The following is a 23,050-nucleotide window of genomic DNA, read 5'->3' on the forward strand; positions in this document are numbered from 1 at the left end:
AGCCCCAGAACAGAAAATTAAGATGCAGTGCATGTGATAGCTGAGGTTTTGCAAGAGGTATTGAATCACTTCTATGGAATTTTTCTATGTGTGCAAATTGAAGGGTTTAGTTTCGGGGGAAAAAAAAAAGATTTGAAAGCTGACGAAACACCAACAGTTCAGACAAATATATACTCCATTCTTCATTGTTGTATATAGGCCTCTAACTTGCTAATGCTGCTGTTGAATTGTGCAGATTGCCTCAAAGTTATCATAACAACACTCACTTCCTATATACGAGGCAGTGTAGGAAGAACTCTTTTCAAAAAATCACAGAGGATTGAGGATGAAATAGATGACTTTGTATACAGATATTTTTAGCTAAAAGAACTTGATTATAGGAGAAGTTTTAGTCTATAAAGGTAACAGTTTGTCAACTGTTCCCATCTGTCTCGTCCCTGTCCTGTGTCAGCAGGGGGAAGTAGTAACTAAGACCTTCTGTGGCTTAGATGCTAAGTGCTTTCATTGGAGTATTTTTGTCCGCCCTCCTTTCTTTCCCTTTTTGACATCAGTAGGAAGTTTTATTTATACACTGCTATGAGATATCTACTACGGAAAATTACTGACAACTGCTTTGTCAGTGACGCTGATGTCCAAGAAAATTTGCTTCCTTTTACAACATTTTTGTTAATCTGGATTAAAATATTGCAGGTGCTGCTCAGATTTCTACTGCCTGGAAGCTATTAATATTGTTTCAATTAGACTGATTGCTGTAACAGCAGTTTTCTAAAAATTGCAGTGATGGTGGCTTCAAGGCATGCGGTGTGAGCAAGGACAACTCTTGTTCCCCATCCAGACCTCAGGCTGTCTCCAAACGCCGTGCCTGCTCAGAGCAGAGCTAGTTTAGCCCCACCCTCTGAGCAGTCCAGCCTTTATTTATATGAAATCTGTGGTCCAACTGGCTTCAGATGGCGTGTGTATGTGCGTGTGCCTGCCTTCTGAGTGTGCGAGACGAGCTGGGATCATGAGCCAGGGTTGTTCCAAGTGGTTTTAATCAGCAGCCCATTAGAGGAGAATGGAAAACTTCTAACAGGATAAGAACCGAGTAAGTAAACCTAACTTTGAACTTGCAATCTGGACAAAACAAATGCAAATGAAAATCTTCATAGTCTGTCAGTTTTCAGATAAATGATCACTTTCAGAGAGAAAGCTGTGCATGCTGACAGGAAGGAGGCAATTTAAAAGGACTGGAATGAAGGAAACTGTAAAAACAAAGTGGGAATTGAGAATGCAAGAGAGAAAAAAATAGCAAATGATTGTTCACGAAGTTGGTACACTCTCTTATTCTTTTCAGCTGTGGACAGGACGTGTTAAACTTTAACCTCTTGCTTTCTTGAATGCTGTTTTGCGACTGAGTAGTTCCTTCTGAAAAAGGAGTGAAGATTTCTGCTCCTCACCTGTCTGCTGGCAGGTCTGTTCTCCTGAGAGCACGGTGTGGAAGAGCTCGCCACGGCTCCTTGCAGAACAGCCCATGGCATGCTGCTGGTTGCCATTTCTCACTTCTTGTTTTTTCACAGGTTGTTCCTGTAACCCCATGGGAGGTTACTTCCCAAATCTTTGCTCCTCTGGAACTCGTGACTTCTTGCCAGGCACCAGGAAAGTGTTCAGCAGCAGAAATGGGGAAAAGTCTCGCTAATTTTGGGTAAAGCATGCCTTTGACTGTTTTAGCCTGGCAAGACGTGGCTCCTTGGACTGCACCTGCAATGTGGCGAAGGGCGAAGTGAGGACGGCAAAGAGGCCATGGTTTGTGGGCAAGTCCCCAGGTGCCGCAGGCTTTGTCGCCCTCGTCCCTTCCTTCTGGCCTTAGTGGTGGCCATCTGTCTGTTCTGCCAGACCCTGACTCCTCTCATGACCAGCAGCATCCTTTCGGCAGTGGTTAATGGGGTTGCACCCAACAAACTGACTAAAACACAGCAAGGAAGATACAAGGTCTCCCCAAGCAACACTCACTGCTTCCTCCCTGGCATTAATTCACAGACAGTGAAAAAGGTAAGTCAGCTGGAGCAGAGTGCTGAGCAATAATTAGCAAAGCAAGGGGTAGCGAGTCTGGCAGGATCATCTGAGTCCAGCTAAAATTAGCTGAAGCTTGGAAGTCTGAGATCTGTATACAAACAAATGGATGATCTAATGACAGTGGCATATGTGCAAGCGCATCTCCATTACCAGCTCCTCAGTGTGGTGTTATTAACACAGGAATCCTGAAATCTGACTGTAACATGGCATTGCTTTGTGACTCCAGGGAGATTTCAGTTTGTTGCACAGACCATATTTTATTTTGGCTTTAGGAATTAGTTCAGAGGCTTTACAGTACAGGCACATAAATCAGGAGCCAGTGGGGTTTCATGGAAGTGACTGAGGCTGTTAATTTAGCGCCAGGACTGCAGCTGCCCTGTGTTAGTTATCTGCTGGTCAGTTTTGAATTTTGCTGGGGTTCTGCCGAGAAGCTGAATTTGACTGCATTTACTTTAAAAAAAAACCCAACACTTTTCACATTTTCAAATCACACTATTTACTTTGGAATCTTTGTCCCACAGTTTTTACTTTGTCCTTAGGTTACCTGACCTCATGTTTATTTTGTGTAAGTTTCCTAGTCTGGGTGTTAAAACCTAACAAATGTAGACACCGTTAGTTGGAAAATGTGGTTTATTAAATGGTCCGGAATGAGGTAGTTATTTTTGCTCTGAAATGTGATCAGCACTAGCACAAATGTTTCAGGTTTTCTTCAGTTCTATAGAAGGCTGCTAATAATGCAGCAGACATTGCACTATGCAATCGTCATTATGCTGGCATTTTATATACAACTGTATATAAACAACAATAAACATTAATCTGTGACTTCAGGGATTATGGACAGCATCCACATAAAGCAGTTTAAATTTAAAAAATAAATTTAGAAGGCTGCTGCTTTGATTAGACAGGGTTCACAGTCTGAAAGGTCAGCAATATTGATTTTAGGAGAGCAGTTGTAAAGTGCATCTTCTGCAACAATCAAAAACAGGTATGTGAAGTAACTTCAGCATGAGCTCTTTAACCTTAAGTCTTAAAAAATGGGTTTTTTTCTTGTGAAAGTCAGAGAGATTTATCTTATCAGTTACAGAAATCTACCCTATGCCACATTCGTCATAATTTTATATTTTAATGACCTTTTAGTACACTAGGTACCCAGATTTGGATTTGTTCCACAATGTGACCTGTGTAATTACAATTTAAAGGAAAATAAGCATAGCTGACAGATGCAGGTTGCATTGTGTTACAGCTTTCAACACTTACAGCCCATTCCTTTTTACTCATTGCTATTGTAATGGCAAAGAACATCTCGTATCTTACCTTGGGCTACTTAAAGTCTGTAAGAACTGGTGAAATAATGGCAAAGTTTCGCTAGTATGCTGTTAGGCTGAAAATGTCTGTAATTTCTTTCCCAATTTTCTTGAGAGAAATGCAGATTGACATTGAACTTGGTGTGCTGGGTGTTTGAAATGAGAAGGAAGCTTCTGTTTTTACAATATGCTGTACTTACTACCCACCACCATACATGGTTGGATGTGACTGTCACACACACATGCTGAACCTATAGTACAGATGTAAATGCATATGTTAACCCTTATAGGTATGTTTTCCAGGGCTGTGCTACCCCAACACATTCCTCTTCAAGTTCTGAAGACCACCCATAGCTGACTCACTATTTGTCTTGAAAGTTTCCTCTAAAGCGTGCTGAACAAAATGTCTTGCACATGTTGGGATGTTACTTTTAAGTTGCTCTCTGTTTCCAGAGAATACTCTGCTGGTTGTGTGGGCTGAAAAATAATTTCAGGGGACAGTAAAGACAAACTTCTCCAAAAATCTCTACTGCTTTGCTTTGAAAGTGTGTTCTTGGACTGTGTGTTTTCACCCACTGCTTATTCAGATAGCTGGATGTTATCTTGCTTGATTTTATTTGGTACCCAGTAACACCTAAGACAGATGCCATGGCTGAAACTTTCCACTGTTTTATTTTATAGTCACGTGCCCACCCACAGTAGCTAGTTTGGAAACAAGTTTTCATTAAAGCTCTGATTTAAATCTTCATATATGAATATAGAAAAATACTTCAAAATATAGTCCAAATTATTAACATTTTAATTAACTAGTCATACATGTATTCTTATTCTATAAATAGTCCAGCAAGCAAATTTATTAAAAAGCATCTATTGTGCACTTAGTGACTTAAAGCAAACACTGCAACATGACTTATGAAATCAAAGTTCATGAATAAATTTTAAGGAAAAGTAGACCCTGCTGGTGATAATATTCTTTAGATAACACCCAGTGTTCCTGGGTTTAAAGCCGTAGTATCTGTCACAATGCAGAACCTCTTCTGACTGGGTAGGGGCAGTTTAATTCTTGCTTCCTTCAGAGAAACAATCAGTATTGTGTTGAGCCTGCAGTGAGAATTTGGTTATGATTGTTATTGCGTAAGCAAAATCCCCTTGCAAAGTCTGATACTTTCTTCGTTTAGAGTATGCATAACACAATGTGCCTAAAAAAAGCTGGCACCTTTTATGAGCCATTGGGAGAAGCACAGGGAGAGATCTGAGGAAAAGTGCAGCTTTGCCACTGCATCTTTGATTGCAAAATTTGTCTCATTTCGGAAGGGAAAGTTCCAGACAAATGCAGTAAAAGCATGGGGCTGGAAGTTGCCAGTTTTCCCTGGGACAGAGCCATTACTGTCAGGCACATAGTACAAACTGTCTTTTTTTTTAAATTGCAAAATTGCAGATTTCATAGCCTGGAAAACTTGACAGAGCTCATAGTACTTCTCTCTCAGGTATCACACGTTAGAGGAGTTTTAGAAGCTTTTGGAGAGCTGGTCCTATAGACTTATTTTCACATGAACGAAGGTCAACGTTTTCTAATATAAAATTAAATGTTAGTATCCGTAGCATGAAAAATAGAAGGCTTATTTCTGAATCTCCAACATTAAAGGCATTAGAGGGTGATATCACATCCAGCAGCAGGCTGTCTTCAGGTTTAGCCAAGTATGGTTACCTCCTGCATAATGAAATATTTGCAAATATGTATAGTAAGGAGTTGGTACTGTAGCATCAAAACTGGAATAGGTATCACAAAAAAAGCCCGTACAAGCCCTGTGTGTATGTTTTCCTGGCATGGTTTTGTGACAGAAATACTTTGGTACCAGCCAGATGTAAAACTGTTACACTCATCTGAAATAATCTTTCCCTGCTTCTCAGCCAGTTTTGAGAAGAGCTAATTAGCTGGTTACGCTTTCTTTCCGCTCTCTGAATTAGTTTTGCCAGAGCCAGCTTAGGTGTGTCTGCGCAGCAGTGCATTTTGCTCAGGTAGCCATAGTACTTCTGCTGTTGGGAAGAAGCAGTGATACAGTATTGTTCATGTGGTAGGCACTGTTTCAGCACACTAGCTCTCTAACGATGGCCAATGTATAAAAAATTTTAGGTTTTTAAATGTTAAAATGGGTCTTGAAGGAGATTTTCCTGTATAATCACAAAAGCCATGCTTCACATCTCCTGTCCACTTAAGGCCAGCTGGGAAAAGAAAATCAACAAGATGTGCAGCTGATTATATGAGAATTTAACGAGTGGGTGAGGCTGGCATCTTAATAAATGAAGTATAACAGTTATGGTGAAAAAAAGCTGTCTTAAATCCCAGGGTCCTCAATCTGTCACTTATCTTTGGTATAAAAGTTGTATCTCCAAAAGGGAGTATAATGAGGTGAGCAAACAGGAAGAATGAGAAAAGTTTATTTTTATGATTTCATTCTAACAATTAGGATAGGATATAATTTACTGGGAGTGGACAGTATGAAAGATGCAAGATAATGAGACCTTGATGTGGCCATACCTGTGATACCATATAGAAAAAAAAGGGGGGGGGAAGGGAAGAAAAAAAATTTAAGAGAAATACCATGTTTTAATCCTAAAATCTGGAGGAAGGTCCAGTTGAACATCTTGCACAGGTTACAGGCCCAGGTACCTATATTTGAAAATTGGGAGTAAAATTACTGAAAAGCTGAGAAATTGTAACTAGAAGTTTAGGACTCTGGACATCCAGAGTGGAATCATTCTCTCTTTACTTGAGTGCTCCACTGTATCTAGTCAGAGCCAGAAAGCTGGACTTCATAGTCAATGGAAATAACACAAAATTCATCATGACTTAATGCAGACATTTAAAACAAATCTGATTAACCTCACCCTCTGTAGGCATATATTGGGGGGGGGGGGGGGATGTTGATTTTTTTGGATGGAATGTACTTCTTTCAGGAAGAATAAGCAGGGAATGAAGTGGGCAGGAGAGGAGTATCATGGAAGAAGGCACAGGGAAAAGAAGCAGATGTGCAAAGTAGAGTGGGGGAGCTATGGCTACAAAGTATGGTATCCTCAGAAGGTACAGAAGAGATTGTGTACAGAGAGGGCTGGATTTGTGCAGGGGAAGAGAAAGGGATATGGGAATGGAAATGGAGAGAAAAGAAGACAAAGCTAGTGGGAACTTTTGAAATGCAAATATGTGAAAAGGGAGAAATTAAGCTAGGTGATAGAATGAAAAGGGGTGATTTTTGCTATTACACAGAAATGGAGTGTGGTGAGAGCTCTGGATTAAAAAAAGATTACATTATGCATAAGAAGGTTTGATACTTTTAAAAGTAAATTTAATCTTCAAAGGATATTTATTTTATAGAATACAGTAGGGCGATGAGCACTCTTCTCACAAAAGAACAAAGAAGTTTGCTAGTATGAAACCTCTGTCAATAGAAAGCAATCGACAGATGGTATGGTATCAGCAACTGGTTTCCTTGGAATGATACCACATTCACATTGCACCCTATGAAAGCAGGACAATTTTTTTCTCCTTTTCAATGTAAAATGCAAAAGGCAGTGAGGAAATGGCTATTTTTACTGCACAGATAGCTAGAGATATTTTGGTGATAAAGGGCAAGGCTACTGTGGTAGCAATCAGGAAAAGGGGGCTGGGTGGAGACTTTGCAGGAAAGGAATTTGAGAAGGGTGCATCAGCAGCAAATGGGAAATGGAGGCAGAATGTAACTCATGCACTTCATTGGAACCCTTTCCTCAAAAGTAGCTGTTTTGATAAGATGCTAGGATTGGCTTATCGTCTGTTCTCGAGACAAGGCAGTTGGTACTGTGAACTACACGCAAACAATAAAGCAAAGGCATTTTGATAAAACAGGTCTGTACTTCCAGCTCAGAGTGCTGGTGATGACTATGCAAATAACTCCAGTTTTGCTCTTGCATTTATGAAGTCATCAGAAACCAGCCATCAAAGTAGTGCCAATAATCTAGTTGCTTGTTCTGTACTTATTCAGCAAACAATTGGATGCAGAATTACATTCCAACCATTTCAGTCTACAACGCAGTCTTTTCTGATTAGCAAATAAACATAAAGCCAACACATTTAAATATACTCCAGAAAGTGAAACAGGAAATTAACTTCTCTGTTACTTCTTGATACAGGAGCTATGTGTACTTCAAATATAACTGTAGTATGAACAACTTACTATTTCTATGAAATTTTATGCAAACATGAAAACGAATTTAAAAGTCACATTTGGAATTAATAAAGGCCTGCACAGTCCTGTAAATGAATGACTTGGGACATTAGAACCACATGCTATATTTTTATTTTCCCTTTTCTTATGAATGCTGTTTAATATTAGTGTGGTAGTTTCTAGGAGTCCCACTCAAGGATTTTTTGTAATGTTATTGTGCAAGGTGGTATCCAGCAGCAAAGGTAGATCGACACTTTCTTTGCGGGCTAGATGGGGGTTTAGGCAGTTCAGTGCCTGTGAATACTGCTAGTAGTGCCAGTGTTGTTTGTATAAGGCTGGTGCTCTTTCATGGTATTTCTGTTGCACTCTCCTTTCATACAAAGGCCTTTCGGTTTGCACAGAGGTTCATATATCTCTTTTGCAGCAGCCCAGTACCTGCAGAAAGCAGTGCGGTTGAAGTCAGCTGCAGTCAAGTTACTGAAGCTATTGGGCAAGACACTAACAGTCTTGGCTAACTTGCTATAAAAGAGTAACAACGAAGCAACGAAGGGACTAACACCACCAGAACTGGGTAGCTGAAAAGATTATTCACAGGTTTTGAGTTCTTTCCTGAGAGGAGCTTAGGCAGACATGAGTCGGGCCATTATGTTAGAAAGAAGAATTTTATTTCTGCAGTTGAAGTGATGGTCAATGAAATTCTATGGCAACAGTTCAAACTGTATATTTGCTTCCTTGCCAGGCAGAGACAATGCATCAATATTTATGGAATTATGCAATCTTCTTGGAATCTGAAAAAATGCCAAAGAACTGTTTTTCTCTCCTCAGCTTGAAATATCTTCGCTATTTTCTTCTTGGCCAAAACAACAACAGTAATTATATATTATAAAATTCAGTTACTGACCAAGTTTTGGATTTTTGAAACAACCCAGAAATTCCATACATCAGAGGAAAGTTTCAGAGACTAATACAATCAGTTATATCTTAGGCATTCATAAACTAGAATTAGATAACTGACTAGAAAATTAGGAAAATGTCAACACATTTTCTCTGTAACAGAGAACTTCACAGCTATGTGGAACTTGTAGACCGACAGAACTAAGAATTGCAACTGCGATAATAGATATCTATTTTCAGTTGGACAAGGATGGTTACGTAATTCTTGAGCTTTCATATATAAACTGGGTTGCTTATCTTGTTTGTTAAAACCCCAGAGGAATATACATTTGATTTGATAATTTTTTTAAAAAATCCATAATTTTTTGAGTCTTGATTTGTTTTCGTTTTGCATATTATTTTATAAATGGAAAACAAAACTTAAAAATATCATTTTTATGCAGTTTTATTCAGTTTTCAGCCCATTGTGGTTTGTTTAGACCAGTTGTTAAGGCTGTGGATCATCAGTGTAACTGCCTGTTGCTCTAAAATAAGGTCAGTGACTCAGCTAAGTGCAATTGTTTGCAAGCTGTAAGAGCAGGTATACCATGTCAAAGCTGACATAGGCCTCATCCTAAATCTTATGGGAAATCTCAGCTCTGCTGTAAAGCCTCATTAATTTCTGTGGAAACAGTCACACTAATCTCTAGGTAAGACATGGGCCACAGATGTTCTTTACTAATCCCTTTCACGTAAGGTGTATTGAATCTCTAATAAACTGACCTGCTAACAAACAGCCTGAAACTTCAGACTGGGGAAGAGCTAAAAAAATAGTTGGGACATGAAAACATTTGACCATTTAACAATTATTCACAGAGTCAAAGTCCCATGGATACTTTTTTTTTTTATCTAAGACTGCTGTACATTAAAGTTATAGGAATGCAAAAATACAATCAGAACCATAAAACATCAAAATATGTGAACAGCTTATTTTCAGCTATTGCACTCTGCTTCTTTTATACCGGCTCTCTGCTCAGACTGCATTTTTATGATTGAGAAACATTTTATTAAAGCCAGCAGACTCTTCAAGTGTATAAACATGGCTGCTATTGCTATAATATTGGAAATTCTGAAAAACATCCAGTAGTAACTAGATCAGCATGGCCAGTGATGTAAGGCATTTTATATAGAGCTTTGGAAAAAATTATGGAATCACTTGCTGCAAGTTTGCAGTGGGCCAGAATTTTTAAAAATTCTGTGTAGTTAATGTGTAGTTTAAAACAAACAAAAAAAACCAAACCCACCCTCCAGTGCACTGGCTTGGCAAGAAAACAGAGAGGACACATTGCATCTTGTAACCTGTACTGCAAATAGCTCTGAAAGGAAAGGGCAGAAGAAATAAATCTGGCAACAGAACACATGGATCTCAAGCAAGCACCGTAAAAGGTTTTGAGCTACTTCATATTATTTAATAGTACCAGATTAGACATCAGGTCAAGCTGTTAAATTTAGGACTCTGAATTGTCTCTGTGTCCCAGAGTTCCCATCGTGGCTTTTTGGGATAAGCTGTGGCTAAAATCGCCTCACGTCTAGCGCCTGGGTGGTGGGATCAGGCGATTGTGTCCCTAGCCAGGCCTGTGCCAGGAGGCCTCGGACACTGGCAGCCTGAAGGATTTTTAGGTGTCTCTGGGCTGTGTGTCCCAAGGAAAGGCCTCTGGAGCAGCTGGTGGTGTGCTCTGCGTGTGAGGGCCATCGCAAGCCTGTGCAAGTCACCCAGTGGGAGACAGCTGCTGCAAGGGCCCCGTGGAATCTCCCAGGGCTGTTTAACTTTGTGGAAGTGACCTAGGTTACTGCCACCACTTGAACTTCCTGTTTCTTTTTGTTTGTTGTGCTATTATCAGTGTACTCTTGAATATTTGCCATTGCCAAACTAAAGCATTGTAAACATTTCTGCTAATTCCTGGGGAACTGGGGAAGATGCCATCTGCATCGGTGTTCACGTGGAGGTGGGAGGGAGAGCTTCTTTCCCCCTGGGAAACCCTGTTGCAGACAGGCTGGCACAGGCTGACCCCGTGGGGTGCTTGGGGTCCTTGGGACACCACAAGGCCAGGTGGTTCCTGTCCCCCCGTGCATTCCCAGCCAGGCAGAAGGAGAGTCGGGGGGCACAGCTCGGCCCTCAGGCCCAGATGGCACCCAGGGCCGCCGAGGCCAGTTGCGCCAGGCGTGGGCTGTGAGGCGGCGGCCAGGCCGGGGTGAGCCCTGGGAGAGCTGTCCTTGGAGTACTGCCCACAGCGGGAAATAAAGTCACTGCGGGGCATTTGAGACAGAAGCTTTCAAGGTTTGTTTGAAGCAAAACACTTAAGGAGTGACACTGCAGGAGGCTTTGCTTTTGTGAAGGTGTATTTTGGTAGCACGATGAAAGTGTGGTAACTGCTAGTGAGGAAGGGCACGCACAAAGTGCCACCAGGTCTGGGGCAGGACCCTCACAGCAGGCAGCAAGTGCCCTCAACCTCGCTGGGAGGAATGGGAGAGGGACAAGCCATAATCACCATCTAAAACCAAACAGGAGTGTGTCCTGGGCTGCAGCCCCTCTGTGCTCCTTACATGTCCTCAGTTCACCCCATGACACTGGGCCTTGCAGCACATGTGGGATGGAAAATTGGATTTCCTCACAAAACAAAGCAAGAGAGGTCTCTATCTATCTTCCAAGTTTCTTTCCTGATGCAAGTGAAAGTGGGAAGCATCTGGCTGGACTGCTTGGAAGAGGAGGGAGAGGGAGAACAGGAAGGGGGCTGTGGCAAGGGCTGGCTTTAGGAACAGGGAGGGAGGGAAATGGAGAGGAAGGGCTGCCAGCAGCTGCTGGCGCTGCAGGAGAGCAGGAAAGAGCAAAGATAAGAGGAGACAAAGGAGGGGCGAAAGCAGAAAGGGAAAAAATGGTGGGTCCCGTGTTGGGGAAGAGCGATCAGAGACACTCTGACACTGTGCTTGCTGCCTGATTGATGTGTTTTAAAAACACTGGGACACCGGGAAGGACACCTGGCAGGTTACCTAACACGGTTCCTGTGACTTCATGCTGTGCTATTTGTGCTTCTTCCAGCCAGCATGTGATCAACCTTTACTTGAATGTCCTAGGGTCTAAAGTGGTTTTGGGTTGAACATTTAGCAAATATATACGTAAGACTGACAGCATTATATTAAGGTATTTTTCAGGGTCCCCACATTGATGATGCTAACCCTTTCCATGAAGGATATCTGCTCTGAGAGCGTAAGCAAATGTGGCATTAGAGGCTCAGGGCTCTGAAATAATTTGTGCTCCTCACTGCTGCAGAGAAGCTTATGCTTCAGCCAAACATAATCTACAACTGCATCCTGCAGTTGGGGAACAGACTGCTGAGAAGAGGGACTTTATCACTAGATCCCAGGCCTATAAACAACTGGACACATCTTGAATGACATTTGTTTATATCAACACATCTATCTCTTTTCAGTGTGGTCTACTATGCACGAAATGGTGGTGCCTTGTTTGTGTAGCACTTCCTATCTCCAATGATAAGCTTACTAAAATTAGAATTTATGGAATAACTTAGTTTTTACTGTTAACTACTGCTAGGCTGAAATTCATGAACTTGCCAAGAACTGATTTTATGTCCTGAATTTAATCCCTTACAGGCACATATGTTTCAATGCTAAAGACAAATACTTTTCACCAAAAGAAAATCTTGTCTGTTAAGGGTGTTCTTATTGCAAAAGAACAGCTAGACTATTCCATATAGTCCGACATGGAGCATCCTGGTTTTATGCCTTATTTTATCAGGTTTCTGTGGAAAAGTTTTGGTAACAGGGAGCTACAGGGGTGGCTTCTGTGGGAAGCTGCTAAAAGCTTGACCTATGTCTGATGGAGCCAATGCCAGCCAGCTCCAAGACAGACCCGCTGCTGGCCAAGGCTGAGCCCATCAGTGATGGTGATAGCGCCTCTGGAATAACATATTTAAAAACAAACAAACAAACAAGCAAACCCAAACCTGCACAACTGCATTCAGAGAGAAGAGTGAGAACATGTAAGAGGAAGAACTCTGCAGACACCAATATCAGTGAAGGAGAAGGGGGAGGAGGTGCTCCAGGCACCAGAGAAGAGGTTCCGCTGCAGCCCATGGAAGTTAATGGTGGGGCAGATATCCACCTGCAGCCTGTGGAGGACCTCATGCTGGAGCAGGTGGATGCCCAAAGGAGGCTGTGACCCTGTGGGAAGCCCACGCTGGATCTGTCTGTTCCTGAAGGACTGCACGCTGTGGAAGGGACCCGTGCTGGAGCAGTTCATGAAGAATTGCAGCCTGTGGGAAGGGCCCACACTGGAGAAGTTCATGGAGGACTGTCTCCCATGGGAGGGACCCCACGCTGGAGCAGGGAAAGAATCTGAGGAGTCCTCCCCTCCCTACAGAGGAGGGAGCAGCAGAGACAATGTGTGAGGAACTGTCCACAGCCCTTGTTCCCTGTCCCCCTGCATCACTCAGGGGATGGAGGTAGAGAAACTGGGAGTGAAGCTGAGCCTGGGAAGAAGGGAGGAATGCAGGGAAGGTGTTTTAAGTTTTAGTTTTTACTTCCTACTCTGATTTGATTGGTAATTAATTGATTTAATTTTCCCCGAGTCGAGTCTGTTTTGCCCATGAACAGTAACTGGTGAGTGATCTCTCCTTGCCCTTATCTGAGCCCAGGAGCCTTTCCTTGTATCTTCTGTCCCCTGTGCAGCTGCGGAGGGAGTGACAGAGTGATTTTGGTGGGCACCTGCATCCAGCCAGGGTCAGCCCACCACACTTACGTAAGGCATAAGTTATCCCCCTTTTCCGAAGACCCAATGACAGTTTCCCAGTAATTTGCTCTTTTCAGAAAATGTCAAGCTCACACTATCTCTGTGTGTTTCTGGTGTCTCTTTGACATTTTTTCTTGCAAGAAGCTCATATCCCAGCCTATTATACAGAGGTAGGGTTTTGTCTAGATGCCGTTGTCCCTACTCGCTATGTACATAGGAAGACAGTTAATGGTAGAAAACTCAAAAGTTCCTTGGGATTCACTGGAGACATCATACACCTTTCCACTTGCTGCTATATACAAGTCTCTCTATGAGCTGGATCGTGTCGGACTAGTAAGGCAATAAGGTACCGACAAGGTCACATTTAATTTTCTAGAGCAGAGGAATCTACAGTACTGTTTAGTATTCCTCTGCTTGCTTCTACCTCAGTACTCTTCTTACTTTTTCTTTAATCATGCTGCACAGCAGAACTCTGACCCCTGCCCCTACCATATGCACAGGACCTACATTCCTGGGAACAGTTTACATGGGACCCATCAAGTCCTTTCTGCTAGATCACCCACAGCTCGGCCTGAAGCCACAGTCAAAGTCAGCTGGCAAGTACTGTTACCAGCTCATCAGAGCAGCCCAGATTTCAGCCAAAGGTGTTTTGATGAAGGGAAGACCATGGTTTAGAGATCCTCCATTGCTACCCTGAGCTTTTGAACCCTTACAATATCAGTCAAAAATAAAGGCAGAAAAAATTGAGAGGCAAACAAAATGAAATTTGCACTCAGAAGTCCCTGATATAAAGAAAATGCTTAATTATACCATGACATTTTCCTGGATTGTCACAGTAAGTTACTAGTTTCTTTTTGTGAAAAATAACAACTGTGTATTAGACTGCTGAGGAGTGTCCTATCTTACAACCATTGTATTTGCATTGTTTGCTGTAGATTGATGACTCCATACTCCAGTACTTTGGAAGCCATACGAGAAGAGCAGTTGTATATGCACCTCCTGCCCACCGTGAAAGCGACCGTCAGCTCTGTCAGCGGATCCTGACAAAACATGGATATACAGTCACAGTCCTTGAAAACAGGAGGCTGATGGAAGATCCCAGGCATGAGGGCCCTTATCACAGTAAGAAAAATTTGACTTAGTTAATTCATTAATTACTAAATATCAGCTATTGATCCAAGTTCTTCCACAGAGGAAGAGCTTATAAACTCTCGATGTAAGGATAGAAGCCAAATTCTAGCCCTTCCCAGTTGTGCAGCTGATTTTCCACAAATAGATGATTCTTCCATTAGATATATCCTTCTGTGAAAAAAATGCAGCAGTGATTCGTCATAGTCTTGACAACTAAATCAGATCAGTTTTTTTTCCTGATGACTTCTCATACCAACTTCATCAATATAACTGAATGTTTTTCGGTAGAACATTTCATAACAAAGCAAATACTTGCTACATTTGGTTCTTTGTAATTTTCTTTCTTAAAGAAAAGCTGTATGCATGAAGGTACACTTTTTTCTCCGGTAGTGTTTTGTTTGCTCTGAAAGCTTGTTAAAGAACACAATACAGAAGTACATTTTGCAATTGCAGGAGAAGCTGGGTTAAATTACTGTTGGTTCTTAGGTCCTGTTGAAATTTGTTCCACAGTTAAAGCAAGCTACTGAAGAAGCTTATTTCTTGTACAGGGGCTGTAGCTTTGTTATTTAGTTATATTGTACTTAACAGAAGAGCTTTGGACACCAGCTATATATATGCTGACAATATTTAAGTGCTTTTGGACACCTTAGGGGTATGAACTGAAACTGTAATCTTAGTTTGGTCTTCTGTTGGAAGTCAATTCAGAACTGCAAGGCTTTGAAAAAAATATACAGTCCACCATTCTGTCAGTAAGAAAAATTGTGTGGTTGGTGATTTCTGATGCTGAAGGGAGTGCTGCTTGCATCATTCAGGCTTGCAATACATTCCTGGGGTTAGCAGAGAGCTCAGTTTTGCTTTGTGCTTTAACCAATCAGAGTAGTTTCACAGCTGAAAAACAATTACTTAGCATGCTTGAGGCTGCTGCTTAAAATTCCACCATGAATTTCAAGTTTCTTTAAGAAACTTTCTTGAAAATGAGGTACATGCAGGTTTCTTGGCAGGCTGTACCAAGAAATATAAATTATCTTTACCTCACTCTTTCATTTTAACCTGGTTTCATAGGCACCTTTCAGCCACTCCTTGCCTTGAGTACTTTCCATCTCAGAGTGACAAGACAGCATATCTGCAAGCTTTACTAATGTCAGATGGACTGCAGAGAAAAGATGGCATCTCTGGGGGCTGTGCACTCCATCTCTGTGAAATACAATTGTTATAAATGGCCAAAGAAGTGGGTATGCCAAATTCAGTTATCACCTAGAAAAAAAAATGACTGTACTAGATTTTGCTCAGTTCAGCCTGAAGTTCTCCAATACAGGTTTTTACCTTCCGAACACTGCCTCTGCAGAAATCAGCTTAGTTGTGGGTATTTATATTTTACAGGCTAGCACCAGTACTTCCTGCACTATTTTTCCAGTAATGAAAGAAAAAAAAAATGAAAAGGGTTTAGGTATTTTCCAGGAACATCCTACAGCTTCCAGCAGATGTTAGAGTATGTAGAAAAGTCAAATGCTTGCCAATTTAAGGTAAAGAGTAAGATACTACTAATTCCATTTCATGGCAACATACGTCTGCCTTTAACTATTCCCTCTGTTACGTAAGTTCCTAGCTTTAAAGTTCTATTTTAAAAACAAGAAGTAAAAGAACATGTCTGCATACCAAACCAATGATCTTTTCTTAGAACTAAACAAGGTATGCTCAAAGTTATTTTTCTTTGTCAGTAGATGATGGGGGTTACTGTTCTGGATGGGATAGTACTCCTTATTTTGAAGAAGGGTATTTTGAGCTATGTTTTGTCATAATATTTTCCCAATAGGACAGTAATAAATTATTAAAAAATATGCTTCTTGAAGCCTCTATTAAAAAGATATAGATAATGGACTGAGAAGCACAGATCATGAGTGTTGTGAAAAATCTATTAAAAGAGTAATTCCTTCTTACTTGGTATTATTTAACAGCTCTATCCAGTGTTTTTTATTTTTGTGCAATCTGTCTTACTAGTGTATCTTTCAAAGTTCACTCTAATTTTGAAAGGATTTTTTGTTTAGAAAGGCTGAGAGCCAAAAGTCTAGCTGAAGTCATATATGGAAAAAAATTCACTACAAAACATTCCTAACTTTTTTGTGCTGGCCTGCTATTAATTTTGGGACCAGTTCTACTCCTGTTTGAAACCCAAATGTCACAGCTCTGCACACTTACAGAGAGATCCTCCACACCTGGGCTGCAGCACTGTGTTGAGTTCATGGCTGTCAGAAACTTCAAGAGAACCATTTCCTTCAGTGGAAATTTTTCACTTCTTAAAGACCATCCAAAACATATTGAGTTTTGGTAACCAGAAAGTAGTTGGATAAAAAAGAAAAGCATACCTTTATTCTTTTTTTTTTTTTTTTTTTTTTTTTTTTTTCTGTGCCAAAGAGACTGTGGTTTATGGGTTTCCTATGAAAAAGCCATACAGATGCATTCTGCAGCAAAACATAAATTATTCAAACTCCTAATTTTTCACTGAAAAATAGCTTTGTCAGTAAATTCTGAAGCAGCTTTGCTTGAATGAAATATAACTCTGCTTTCACCACTCTTTAGCAATTAAACCCACATGGAGGGAAAAGCCCATGGACTGATGATGCCTGTGCCTGCTCTGAGTTCTGCATCTTGCTTTTGTGGCAGCACTAAATGAGCCACTGTTGCTGTAAGGTTTAACATGTCTGAATCTGCTGCCAGGATGGAAATAGTGGTACTGTGTTAGTGGCAGATGATGGGATAGTCAGGTTTTGAAGAGAGCTGGGATTGCCACCTTGGGCATGCCACTCCTGTTAGGGTAGAATTGGTTTAGCATGGTCAGTATCTCCAATACCTGTGGTAAGTCTATCATGTAGCAAGCAGTTCAAAAGAAGTTGGATAACAGCTGCTGAGGAAGTTATCAGGTTGTATTGGCCAACACATCTGTACCATTGTACACTACTTTTGTCTGTCAGCTAGGCAGAAGAAGGTGTGATTGGTGTGTTGTTCCTTCCTTCCTCACTGTTTTCTTAAAATATGAGACCCTGCTCATAGAGGTATAGCCTCTGGTTCCAGTTCTGCTTTTGCTGCAGCCTTGGAGGGTGTTGAAACTGGCATCACATCCTCATGGAAAATAATAAAAGGATCAGAAGGAGGAGTGAGAAAGCCCCACACCTCCTGGCTTTTTCCTGGGATGTTTACTGTGCCGAGCTACGCAAGCCACAGGCCTTTTTTCCCTCAGCCCAGCACAGAGCTGTTCTTCTCTGTCAGGTGAGTGGGATGAGCCACCTGGCTTCAGACTATGCTTAGGTCCTCCCAGAGTGGCAAACACCAGAGAAGAACTTACCAAATACTTTCCAGAGTCTCTGCCTTCTTCCCTTCCATTCCAAGAACCTCTCATCTCTGGGGCTACAGTAAAGATCCGTGGGTCCCTATGGCTGTGTGATGCCTTGCCAACATTTTTTTACTAAGAAAGTTCTATCTCAGAAATTTGTTGCACTAAAATGCATTTCTGCCCTCCAAAAATAACATTCCCTCATTACTGTCTTCTGCCTTAACCTTTCCTGAATTCCATACTTTCCTCAGATGACATCTTCTAAAATAAACAAACTACTTATATTGTTCTTTCTGAAGCCATCAGTTTTTCTGTCCTTGGCTCAGTGTGCCTGCCTCGTTAGTCAACGGTGACTCCCCCTTAGTAGGCATTTCCTTAATTTCTCAGTTCTTCACCTTTACTAATAGTTAATGCAATTCTCAGAAAACTGCAGGCTCTGAAAAATGTGTGCAGTTTTATGCTATAAATCTGACCAGTCAGTTTATAATTCATTCTGCAATAACATGCAAAATTCTGTTGTTACCACTAGCTTTTGGAATGGAGAAGATTCTGATTAACCTTAATGATAACCAGTCAGTCTGGCCATGGAAAAAAGCACATCTATTCAGGCTGCTGGCAAGCTGAGTGCAGCGTAACATTATGTGCTCCCTGCTGCCTTAGAATGCTCATTTAGTAATTTCATGGAAGTTTTTTGCAATTGCAATGAGTGGCTTCAAAAAAAGAATCATAAACCATTTTCATAGTATTGATTTTACATATTCATTTCCTATTTTTAGAACACTTTGGTTAAGTATTTAAACTTTACTGTGGCTTCTGTTTGCAGTTTGAGTGACATCCACTGAAGATGAAGCTTTATCCATGCCATTACAAAGATTGTTAGAGTACCTATATTGGTCTGTTTTGAGTGATGGGGTTTTTTTTTGTGATTTATTGTTCCATAAGATAAGTATTGAACTTGTCTTATCTTTGGTCAATATTTACTTCTTGGGTCAGTAAGTCTTGATATTTATTTCCATTGAAATCAATACCAGCTTCATGTCCTATTCATTCACCTGAGATTGTTAAGTGGAGATCATATACAATATGTACCTTAAATTTACATATATTACAAAGAATATTAGATATGAAGCTATTTCCACTTTGCTGGCTTTATCAATATGCACTGAATTCTGTTCTGTTTCCTGCCATTTTAAGAGCATGCTATGTCTAAGTACTTGGCTGTGTAAATTAAGCCCTGGTTCCAGCAACTATGAGGATGATCTGACTTTTTGCAGATGTGGGAGTGGTGCTTGGGTGGAGCTGCTCCAAGAACAGGAAGGGATGAGTAAAACAACAGACCCATGAGAGCAAATCTGAGGGAATCTTGGCCCTTCTGTGTACTGAGGTCAAGAGATCTGTCTGGCATTTAAGGTGGCGTCTCACAGCATTACTTAGATATTGCAGCAAGGAATGAATAACTCCTCATTAAGGCAATCTTAATATATTCAGACATAACTCATTTTGCTGTAAAATGCTGATTTGAGAATTGTGTTGTTATTGCAGATATGGCCTTAGCTACCTCCCTCCTTGTTTCTCTGTACAACACTCTGTTGCTTCCTTGTATCCAGTGGTCACTCCTTGTAAAAGCTGCTGCTTGGGGAATGTTAGGAAACGTGAGCCTGCAGGAGCAAGCATGGGTGTTCGCAGATGTGGAGCAACACTAGCTGCAGGTTTCTGTCTCTCTTTGGATGGCGCATGACTGAAAAAGAAGTTGGGGACAGATAAAAGAAAATTCTGCTTTAATTCTCCTAAAAAGCAAATTTTCAAGTTAGTCTTCATGAATTTTTTCATTCTGGTTTGTTTGGCATCCTTTGGAAAAAATGCTTTTTAAAGAAAATCTGCATTTTCCATGGGAAGAAAATGTCTGCCTGTTCACTTCTACTCACAGTAGGACTAGGAGGCAGAGAAATGTTGCCACACCAGAGTTAGAGATGGAGAAACTAGGATAAAAATCATGAGTCACAGTCAGACCTAGGATGAAATGCATGCTCCTTGCTGTATGTCTTGATGTTATTCCTTCAGTGTATTATATCACCTCACTATTCATAATTTTGACCAGAGGCTAAATCAGCAAAAGAATCAGCTTAATTGCTGACATCTGGCCAGGAGCAAGGTAGGAACCTGCAGAAGTACTACTTCATAAGTGCATCCAGTAATAGTTACCTCAGGGCTGCTAATTAGTCTAGAGGATAAACTACAGCCGTGGGTTTTGGAGACCCCCAGGGCTGTGTCTGATGACTGTCAGACATTTGCTTTTCATTTTCCAAGACATAATAAATCAGAGAAAGTAGTGAGAATGAGAGGAGGTGGTAGAGACAGGAGGACACAGTGATGGTCTTTCTTCAGTGAATGTAAAAATTGGTATGACTAGGAGAACAGAGGTGTTTGTTAACATAAAATATTTTAAAAGTCTGCTGCCAAAGGAAAAAGAACAATCCTATAGTAAATAGGACATGAAGTGCTACAATGACACCACAAAAGTTGTGCTAGATATTAGGAAAGCTGTTCTGGGGGTAAGGCTAATGAAGTAATCAAATAGATCCCCTGGAGCTGTGGAGGATACAGTCTCAGGGAACTTGAAATATTAGGTAAAGAGATTATATTGGGTGTAGTGTGTCCCCTTGTGGGGTAATAAGATGGACTCACAGACTTCTTGAAGTCTATGACTAGCCTTGAGAGGATGAGGCAGACAAGAAATTGAAGAAAGAAAACAGGGATTTCTAAAGCAGATGGACCAATTTCAGGTGTGAATCAGCTGATTGAAGTGACTCAGGGCTCAAACTGAGGAACAAGCAATATGTAGTTTACAGCATCTTCTTGAAATGCAAAATATTATCAAAAAACCCCAAACCTATGAGAATAGATTCCTGACAGAAATGGGGAAAAGTAATGGGAGCACAAAATCAGTGGTGTTTAGAGTATAGTCAGCTGAAGTTAGAGAAGGTAGAAAGTAAATAACACAGTCTGAAATAGGGATGGTTTTCATGGGGTGGCATGTAAAAATCAGTACTAAGAGAACCAAATCTTCTCCCTTAGTGAATAGTTTTCTATGGAGTTTGAAATACATTAACAGGAGTAGGTAGCATTAGTTCTAACTTTACTTTTATTTCATTTTTTTTATTTTTGATTGCCCAGAGTACTGTTAGGAGACCCTACTTGCTGTTTGTTACAGTCTCAGACAAGTTTCCATGAAACCAAACTAACTTTAGCAAACAATTATAAAGACTAAAGGCCTCAAGGAAAATTGCTGGTGTGTTCTGTAAACATCTGGTTGCCATTTTCAATTACAAGGACCAACCCACTGAAGGAAGCAGTTTAGTTTTTTTGGAACAGAAACGGGACACTGGGGTTTTTGTTCTTCTTTTTTTTTTTATAGTGGAGAGTAAAGGAAATGTCAGGAATAGAGAGGTCACTAGATGCTCAGCTTTTATAAATACAAAAGTCTCTGAGAAAATTAAGTAAATTGAAATCAGGTTCCAAACGTGTAAACAAGGCTGTGGAGGTAAGGTTAAATAAGCAGGACTGGAGATCCTGGCATGCCAGCAAAAGCACAAGATCATTCTATCATAAGTCAGTCATTTAAAATATTGTGCAAAATAATAATGGTGAGGCTAACCACAGAAGTATTTTGTGGGTTACCATACAAATACATGTATATCTTCAAATCTAGCAGATGTAACTTCTCTTCTAAAGATCATTTTGGTTAACTGTTGGTACAATTATATAGCTGACATTATATAAAACTGGTTGGTTTCCTAATGCAAAATATATGTCATATGAGTCCTGGGCAAAGTTTTGATAAGTAAAACATATATTTGAGAAGCATTCTTTTTGTAAGTTGTTAAGCAAGGAACTTTCTAAACAAGCAAAATAGGTAGAAATGTGATTCTCAGAGCATACTGAGTTACAAGCATACTTAATGTTTGTTGTTTGTTCTGTTTCATTAAAATGAAAGTTCATATAGTTTTAGGAACAAAATGTATATCAGAAACATACACTGTCTTGATCATCTTTAAATTTTGCTTTTAGCGATTAAGCCTGGCTATTTGCCCCTAGTTGAAAGCTGATGCTTAATCTCATGTTTCAGACATTGATTTCAGTACAAGACAGAGGAGTTTCTGACATACCCACATAAATGCTGCTCTCTATTGCAATGCTGTGCTTTATTGTTAGAAAATCTAAATGCATCATGTAGTTTTCTGAACAGTATGTATTCTCCTTCCTAATTATAAGCAGAACATAATTGTGTTTTCTAGCAGAAGAGCACACAAACTATTTCTTTGTATCACTAAAATAAACCCTCTGTAGAATTGTACTAAAAACCCTGTTTCAGATGTACTGTTTTCCTTGAGAAAGGGAAATTCTTCATTTTTTCATAACAGAGGTATAAGGACATTGAACTTTGTCAATTTAAAACCAAAATATGGCATTTAGTCATAAAGTTGCAAAATCTACCTTTCTTTGAATGTTGTTTTTAGTTATATAACCAGAACATACAGTCCAGTGGAGACTGGTATTTATTGGGCTGACTTAGAATTTACAATAATTAAAATATTACACACTGATTACACAGTGAGCTAAAATTAAAACACTGCTGGAATAAATTATGTCATATTAATAGTATCCGAAAAACACCAGTGACCAGGCAGACACACACGTTGACCAAAGGAAAGCAACAATGTGTGAGTCTACTGAAATTAAACAAAATACAAGGGATTAAAGTGTAAGTATACAAGCTTTATAATATGCTAGTAATGTGCAAATCCTGTAAAAGAGTTCAAGGCAATGTTTTGTAACTGTAGCCTATGGGATAAGGAAGTAACAGCAGATAGTTAAGTCTTTTTAAAATGCTTCCCTTTAAGAAATGAATCCTGGCTCTGATAGGATTCGAGCAGAGCCTCTGGTTTATAAATACCTTTCTGTTCCTCAATGTCAGATGATTGTCTACTAATATAGGTGCTGGGAGAATGACAGTAAGTCTAGCCAGAAGCCTGTAGCAGTCCCGCCAGAGCACTCTCTCCAAGGGATTGTTGCGTTAGTGTTGCCCAGTGTTTTGGCTATTGGAAGCTGTGCAGCCTTTTTGATGCACTCACTGGCTCTGAGCCCTGATCAGCTGTGAGAAGTGCGGTGTCTTTCATCACTGTGCACCCATTTGAGGTAGAGGCATTATATACCACTGAAATAAAATCTTTTTTTTTTTTTTTTTTCTTTAGCTACCATGACTGTTACTGGTTTGTAGCAAAAAGCTTATACGCTGTGTGGGCCTTCATTGTAATTTGCAGCCAGCCCACTCCATTCCTAAGTTCAGATTCCA

At 40.4% G+C, this 23,050-nt stretch overlaps 1 protein-coding gene across 3 annotated transcripts in view; it reads left to right on the forward strand.

Annotated features, from left to right (window-relative positions):
- Positions 1–838: 838 nt before the first annotated feature.
- Positions 839–23,050, forward strand: part of CPED1 (cadherin like and PC-esterase domain containing 1) — a 155,040-nt gene continuing 132,828 nt past the window's right edge. Inside the window, exons 1-3 of one of the 3 annotated variants that reach the window (XM_040595745.1) lie at positions 839–1,084; positions 1,557–2,028; positions 14,174–14,360. In XM_040595745.1, the coding sequence (XP_040451679.1) occupies positions 1,780–2,028; positions 14,174–14,360 (436 nt within the window). In that variant the 5' untranslated portion in view covers positions 839–1,084; positions 1,557–1,779. Of the gene's footprint in view, positions 1,085–1,116; positions 1,451–1,556; positions 2,029–14,173; positions 14,361–23,050 lie in introns of those variants that run through there. The other 2 variants (XM_040595743.1, XM_040595744.1) reach the window with 2 other exon arrangements.

The sequence above is a fragment of the Falco naumanni genome, chromosome 5, assembly GCF_017639655.2.
Source record: "Falco naumanni isolate bFalNau1 chromosome 5, bFalNau1.pat, whole genome shotgun sequence".
In the NCBI taxonomy this organism is placed as follows: domain Eukaryota; kingdom Metazoa; phylum Chordata; class Aves; order Falconiformes; family Falconidae; genus Falco; species Falco naumanni.